The 8,451-nt window shown below is 36.6% G+C and overlaps 1 protein-coding gene across 1 annotated transcript; it reads left to right on the top strand.

The window, feature by feature from the left end:
• The first annotated feature begins 3,559 nt into the window (after positions 1 to 3,559).
• On the top strand, positions 3,560 to 5,627 carry LOC149178893 (protein UNUSUAL FLORAL ORGANS-like). Its single transcript, XM_089423734.1, has one exon. The coding sequence runs from the start codon at positions 3,881 to 3,883 to the stop codon at positions 5,054 to 5,056; it is 1,176 nt and encodes a 391-aa protein (XP_089279860.1). The 5' UTR covers positions 3,560 to 3,880; the 3' UTR covers positions 5,057 to 5,627.
• Positions 5,628 to 8,451: the final 2,824 nt, after the last annotated feature.

Raw genomic sequence — 8,451 nt, 5'->3', positions numbered from 1 at the left:
CCGCTAAAGGATCTAGGAAAGTTGTCCATCATCGTGTTCCTTTGTCACTCGAGGGATACTTCGAGCAAGATTTTGATAGGATCTCCTTCCCCCTTGTCTTTCTTTTCATCTGCCATGGGAGGCTGTCGGGATTTGCGAGGCTGGTCTTGCAAGGGTCCGACCAGTTCAAACCCTAACTCCTTATATCTCGACCTCGTTGGGGACATGCAAAGAAAAACAAAGAAAATACAGATCGCTTTGATACCACTGATCCAGATTTAAACAAGAATGCAACAAATTACAGATATAACCATACATATAGAGATGCAGCAGAAATAATAGTTCATTTCATTACTATAAAATATTGAAATATGCTTACAAACAGAAATGGAAATAAACTAGTTAGGGCGATGGTAGCTTATCTTTGAGAAGAGATGTGGTGGCTACATGCCTCTGAACTATGTTACAATGATGCTCAAAGGCCTATTTATTGTTGAGAAACATTGGAAAACCCTAAACATCCAAAAACCTAACCCCAGGAGATGAAACACCAGACTGTGGGCCCCATTTTGGGTAAAGTGGTACATTGACTTCCCGGGGTCGTAACTTTGGCATACGATCTCTGTTTGATGCACACAATAGCTCGTTAGAGAGATCTATCCAAGGAATATGACTTTGGGAAGAGAAACTCGGTCCATGGACCCATGTTGCTCCCATATTTCCAAAAAAACATCGTTTAGGGCCTTAAAACGGCTCCGAAGTTCAGGACCCAGAAAATTGCTAAAAATAATAAATTGTGCTACAAATAAGGAAACTGAAAAACTGAAAGAGACAGTTGTGTGGGTCCAAGTGGGATAGGTAGGTGGCCACCAACATCCACCTAGATCAAGTACATCAATAAAAAAGGGACAAGAGGCCAAGGGAGGATTATTCCCCTTCAATAACAGAGATGGAGTCAAAGAGTTTCTGATATACAAGAAGAAGCATAAGATTAATACTAAACTAGTTTTTTCTGCAGGAGGATGAGGAGCAGGCCACCATAGTCCTAGCAGGCCCTCATGTTTCTACAAGGGAAGAAGATATCCTCATATTATATCCCTCTTCCTCAGCTTCCCACGATCCCCCAGATACAGCTCAAACAACAAAGTTGATTTAGGACTAAGCTAAACCAAACATTTTTGCCAAATTCAAAGAAATCAAGAAGAAAAATGAACTTCTCAAAGCCACCACATATTCTCAATTCTGGAAGAAAACACCCTCCTCACAACATAGGCTTCTTTCAGCCTTTGAAACAGAAAAGGGAAAGATTCAAATGGAATTCCTTCAAGCACAAGTCCCATTTCCAAAGACTCTAGCTAATTACAAGAAGTTCGAATTTTCGTTTAATGTCAACCAGATTCACACTATTAACTAAATGGACATGCATAAACAAACTGGTGAGATGTTGTATTCTACTATGACCAATACTACCATGACAAAATCCAAATTACAGGCCTCATTTAGCAACATACAATCTCAGTTAAAACTTGAAAAGATCTCATCTCTGGCCAAAGACACAAAGATTAAATCATTAGAAGACCTGGTAATCAAACTAGGCTATGATCCTAGTGATGTAAAAGGAGAAGAAGAAATTGTGAGGAGAAAGAATATAGACATAACAACATTGAAGAAACATCTCAAGCCACCCTCTACAGAAGACCCAGAGACTAAGGAAGTTGGAAAGCTTCAGAAACAAAAGGAGGACATGCTCAAGATTATAATTGAACAAAAAAGCTAGATTAAGGACATGGAGGTTGAGATGGAAAAATTGATGAAGGAAAAGGAGCAATCATCACAGCTAGCAATAGTTCCACTAACAAGAGTCCCCATTTCAGTTGAAACAGTGGCAGGACAACAACAAAAGCACATACCACAGATTCTTAAAATGATCTAATTAAAGCTATGGAAGACCTGTCCATTCAAGGGAAGGAAATTGAAAAATTAAAGGCCCAACTCAAAGCTTTACATGAGAAGAAATTTAAAATAGATAGTTTATATGTAATAGAACTATAGAAATATCATAGGCTAGCCCAAAATATTGAGTATTTGGAAAGTGAATCAGCAATGTATTTATAAAATTAAATAATAATAAAATAATAATAAATATTTAATTAATTATTAAATAACTAAATAATATTAAATAATTTAATTAAATAATAGTAACAATAATATTATTTTGGGAAAAATTTTTGACTAAAAAGGTGTGAAGGATAATTTAATTTTATTCCATGCTGAGGATGGACATTTCGCCCATTTTCAGAGATCTTAGAATTGAATAATTACAAATGAATGTTGTGGATATTTTTTATAAAAGGAAAATATGAATTAGGTGTTAACAAATAATAATAAATATTAAACTAGTCATTAGAAACTAATATTAAAATATTAATATTGCATTTGAAAATAAAATAAATTGAGAAATTAAATTAAAAGGAAAATAGACCATTAATAGAAAAGCTACCATATTAAGATTAAAAAAAAAAATTAAGAGTAAGAACAAAAATTCATCTAAAAAATAAATAATTACTTAATTAAGGGGGAATTGACAATATTTTTTTATTTTTTTAGAATAATAATAAAAAAATAAGAGAATTTCAAATCAACTATGCTTCAAAATGAAAAAAAAAATACTCCAAGAAAGAGGATGAGAGAATTTCTTGAAAGAGAATAATTAAAGAAACAGAAAAAAACATTCGAAATTATAAAATTGAAGAATTTTTATTTCTTTCATAAGAATAATGAATAATTTTTATTTCGATTCTTTAACACAATTCAATTCATAATTCATCCTGGCCGCAGGCATGATTCTTCTCACAATTGACATCATAATAAATAACACATTGTCCATATCCAATTGGAACACGACGATGGGATTAGGACGTGAGAAAATTGGATGGTTTCATTTTCGTGAAAAAGTGGTCATAGCAAATGGTTTATAGATTCCCACAGATTTGATGCTTTTCTGGTTGAAGTGTCCCTATCTACTAATGTCACTTTCAAATGCTACTTTCTGGCAACTTGCAGATTTTCTCCGTTTCATAATAATTTACTTATGGTGTTGCATGCTGCACCTTGTGTTATTCATAGCTTCTGTTAATTAGTTTGCAGGAATCACAAGTGGGGACCAATTTGCTTACTCTGTAACAGGCTTTTCTTTAGGATTTACTGTTACCAAATGGCCAAGGCCCAAAAAAGTAATTGGGATTTTGTTTGAGATGCCCATTTGACGCAACCACTTTTGCTTTCACATTCAATGTGAGACACCCCTTTAATGCGACGTTGACACTGCAGTGAGCGATGGATAGTGTGAGAGATGGTACAACAAAGAAATCCCAGTCATTGTTAGTGACTTCTAGCAGAAAACAACGCGACTTCACCATTGAAATACATCACCATTGTTTATATGGAATGGCACTATTACTGAAACGTGGGGATGAGGGCTCCACAGGTAACTTGAATGGTATGTATCTTGAATAATTTAATAATTACATCACCCCCAGCTGGTGTGCTATATATTTCACATTTTGCCTTCCATTTTTCCGTGAGCTTTGCATTGCCTGGTCTACTCTGGCCGTGCAATCATTCTTCTGGAACTTTAGTAGGTTTTGGCTCTCCATTTTTTTTTATCAATGGGGTTGTTTTAATTCATTTTGCAGCAACTCCTCGAATTTATTATTATTATGATTAGGCTTAAATCCCTTTCTATGGCAGGCATTCATACTGTCTTTGCTGGCTGTTAAGTTGAGTTTGATATTTCTACTTTCTGTGCTTCTTGATTTCTATGTAATGATCCAGTAACCTGATTTTCTTGCAAAAAGGTTAATGTGTTACTGGTAAATTTGTTACTCAGTTTTCATTACTGATGGTAGAAATGCAGACAGAGAATAGTCACTGCAAATCCAGAAGTGAGAAGCAGCAATTAGAGGCGAACTTGTGGAGTGGGCTTCCCGAAGAAGTGGTAGAAAAGATCTTGCTGTGCTTGCCCCTGGCCAGCACAGTGCAGTTTCAGAGCGTATGCACAAGATGGAAATCTCTGTTCCTCTCAGATGCGTATTGGAGAAGGAGATACCAGACGGATGCAGGGGAGGATCAAGAAGTGAAAAGAGGTGCATGGTTTTTCCTCTGCACAACGGGTGAATTCTCATGTGCCTTCGACTTCGAAATGGACCGCTGGCACAAAATTCCCAATCCTGCAATCCCTCGAATGTCTATTATTACAGCAGCAGGCAGCATTTTGTGTCTGGGGAATCTCGTTGCAGAGTGCAAGATATTATCCATATGCAATCCGATTAAGAAGACAGTGATGCAACTGCCTCCCACATCCAGAGTTCAGCTGATACACAAAGCAAGCATGTGTCTGAACAAGGATGGCCAGTCCTATAAAATTGTAGTAGCAGGGGAAGAAGATAGCATTATGTCTGCTACAATAAACTCGAGAGTATATAGGCTTTATACTGAGATTTACGATTCCATTGCTGGTTATTGGAAAATGGCGGGAAACCCATTACCCCATGCCAAATTTGGGTCCGATCCAGGAGTGTGGTGCAAAGGTTTGTTCTACTGTATTACAGAGATGCCATATGGTGTAGTTAGATTTGATCCCGAAAATGGCGTTTGGACTGAACTTGATGCAGCCATGCCATGCTCTATTTCAACTCCTTCTCTTGCAGAGAGCAATGGCCGCCTAATCATGATTGCAGGAGTGGTTAACAACCTTAATAAAGCTACTGAAAAAATAGTCATCTGGGAATTGCAATACATAGACAGTGATATAATTGCATGGACCGAGATTCAACAGATGCCCCTCAGTATCTACTCAGAATTCATGGGTACTCTCAAATCTTATTCTCCATTCGTATGTTCTGCTATAGGTGATTGGCTGTGCATTGCTACACATCTAAGCCAGAGTACAATTGCTTTCAATTTATATAACAACATATGGAGAGGTCTTCCGACTGATCCTCTTTTTCCAGGAAACAGGAACTTTCGCTTGTTGGGTTTGTGTTATAAGCCTGCAGTGTCAGAGTGGCATGTATAGACATGGCAGTGTTCAGTATCTTCCTCCTGAATGTTCGTTTAAAATCATGGGAGGGAGCCCAAGTTTCTCTTTAGATTGAGCTCTACCCTAGGCTCTTTTTTTTTGGGTGAAACTCAAACAAGTACCTGCAAGCAACTTTTCTGAATTTTTTGTCATGTGACAATTACTGTGATTTGATGGATTGTATTGACTCTCCACTCCAGACAGATGTATGGGTCACAGGTTATGCTGAAAAGAGGATGACCCACTGACTGTAGTCACCTGACAGCAGCCCCATTGAAAGGATATTCCCTCACGTTTAGGTGAAAATATCGTGTAAACTTTTTTTGGAAAGCAACGCATATGGCATCGCGTGATAGTTTATTTTTCAATTTTAATGCAATAAATGCAGGAGAATCTACATAACAGTTCGAGCAGTGTCATCTTGAAGCTCAACGAACTCTCTGGTCGCACTGGGCATTCTTTATCGATAAAGGCTGTCCCCCACCGGTTTGATTTTAATACAGTGTTATTCTATAGATTTTTAACTTTGTTTTGAAATTTTTCTATGGACCAGGTTTTTTATTTTTTTATACCAGTCCAAAGGCACAAGTTATATGGATCATTTTATAGTGAAAAGTTTGATTTTTAATTAGTTCTCAAAATTTTATAAAATTCATCCAAAAAAATTAAATTAAATTATTACACCCAATATCTTGAAAATTAAAATGAAACTTTTTGAAATATATGAAATAATTAATTTTATGGTTTGATAAATAAAATTTATTTAATACATATGATACCAAGTGTCATAATAGTATACACCAAATCTTAATATTTATTTATGAAAAATAGTGTACACATTAAATCTTAATATTTATGAAAATTTCATTATTTATAAAAATAAAAGTTATATATGACACCAAGTCATAATAGTACACACAACAAATCTCAATATTTATGAAAAAATAGACACATTAAATCTCAATATTTGTGAAAAATATATCAAATCTCAATATTTGTGAAAAAAAAAAATACACACATCAAATCTCAAAATTTATGTCAAATCTCACTAGCACAACCCAAATCTCAAAATTTATGTCAAATCTCACTAGCACAATCGGTTGAGGATGGATCGCCTCGGTAAGGCAAACCAGGATCAAACCTCATGGAGGTTGTTGCCTCCATGCTAGGGAGAGGAGACATGCTAAAAATTGAGTCAGCTTAGGGTTCTTGTTTCTCAAGCCACATATCAAGCCTGGAGGATCATCAACAAGATGACAAATTTTTGTTATAAATGATTTTAATGCAAAATAAAAATTTCATTGTTTTAACTAAACACTTAATGAATCATAACTTTGTTAATTATACTATAAAAATATCTCTACTTAAAAACTTTAACAATTCTATTCGTTTTAATATTTTGAAAATTTGTTTTAATATTCTGATTTAAAATTTGTGTTGAAAATGCAACAAGATGATGGAGCTTAGTGGAAAGGAGTCGCCTTCACTAAGTGAGCCCGCAGGCTATTTTTGGCGCAAAGTCTATTTTTAGACTATGTCTATTTTTAGACATATGGATCATGGTCTATGAGTTGCAGGATGCTATTTGTGGATGATTGGTCATGTTGGTAAAAATAGATGGACTTCTATTTTTAGACATATGGGCGGAGTCTATTTTTAGACTGCCAGGCTAAAAATAGAACAGTCGAATATTATTAGCTCATAATAATATTTGGACTATAAACATTATCTTATCCTCTTGGAATACTTCAGTTTGAGCTACAGATGTGGCACATGCAGCTGTCAGAAGGAAATACGCTTTTCTTGTGGATCAGTTGAGCTATTGCATGCAAGACTTCAGTTAGAACTCATGTGGTTGAGTTTGGTGGAGTTGATTGTGGAGTTGATGGAGTTGTGTTCAGTTTGACTTGGTTAAACTAGTTGTATTTAGTCTAACTGCAAATACACTAGTGATGAGCGATGTGAATTAATTTTTAATTAATTCACTAGTTATTAACTCATAAAGCAACTAAAGAATACATCAGTTAACTTAGTACATGGACAGTTCAGTGGAGACAGGTGTTAGAGGTTGAGATTGCTATCAGTTGTGACTATAGTTGTGCATGAGATCTTGCACAATCAGTGGGATTGAGTAATGCCAATGAGGATTGCGTGGTTCGGCCAAGGAAATACGAGTTTGCTTCACCCATTCATCATTATTCTCATGTAGGATTGTGCAGTGGAGGCAGGCAAGCAGCAGAGGAGATTTGAACCTGTGATTGATTCAGATCTGAGCTAGTTTGTGTGTAACAGGTGGAGATAGTACTAAGTACCTGAGAGGAGTATTGTACTATGTATTGTTACATGTTCTCAATCATTATAATATATATATAGTGTGGGGTTTTCAGCTGTATGCTTTCCCCGGGTTACATACTGTGTTAATGTGCGCATGCGATTGATGTTTCATTGTTTTTAATTCCGCAAAATTGATGATCAACGTAGAGGAGGTTATGTATTATGCATGCATTCCGCAATAGTGTATAATCGGGATAATCTTTGTGAATAAGTGTCATATTATTCAAAATTTCTATATGGTATCGGAGTTGTTGATCATCAGATCTATTATTCAGAAAGTGTTTACATTTTATTTCTTCAGGAAGAGTCTGTAATCGGGCCAGGTAGCCTCTGGATTCATCCTTCCTTTGGAATGTGAGATATCCGATAAAAGCCCATACAGTCAATCTCTGTACGAGAAATACTTTGTTCTCACGAATTTTAGATCAGATGCGGTTGAGTTTTGAGCTGGTGGAATTCGAATTTGCAACAGTGTTTTCTTGGTGTCAAAGTTGAAATGTATTTCAACGGATTGTGATTGGAGTATGCTCTTGAGGGCAGCGCAAATTATATTGCATGGAAAGACAGGATGGAGGCGGTGTTAGATGACAATGGGTTGAAGGAGTTCATAGAGGCTGAGGTCCCAAAACCTACTGATGCTGCTGAAGCTGTGGCTTGGCAAAAGAAGACAGCAAAGTGTCGAAGGATTCTGTTGGAGGGAGTGAAGGATCACATTGTGTCCAGCCTGCATGGAAAGGCTTCTCCATATTTGATGTGGAAAGTGTTGACAGATTTATTCCAAAGCAATAGTGACCAGAGGAAGTTGGCGCTCAAGGATAAACTCAGAAACATTAAGTGTAAGAATGGAGACAGTATGCCCGAGTATCTCACAAAGTTCACCCAATGCCGGGATGAGCTGGGAAGTGTGGGGGTGACTGTCGATGATGAGGACTTGGTGAGCTTGGCTCTCCTTGGTCTTCCAAAGAGTTGGCATTCCTATCACGACTCTGTCAATGGTCGGGAGAAATTGCCAGGATGGGAGAGACTTTGGTCGGATCTTGTGCAAGAGGAGATCAGAC

The sequence above is a fragment of the Pinus tabuliformis genome, chromosome 4_1 (genome assembly GCF_031772625.1).
Source record: "Pinus tabuliformis cultivar Carrire ecotype Pingquan chromosome 4_1, CPIR1, whole genome shotgun sequence".
NCBI classification, from domain to species: domain Eukaryota; kingdom Viridiplantae; phylum Streptophyta; class Pinopsida; order Pinales; family Pinaceae; genus Pinus; species Pinus tabuliformis.
This window is presented reverse-complemented; position numbering and strand designations above follow the sequence as displayed.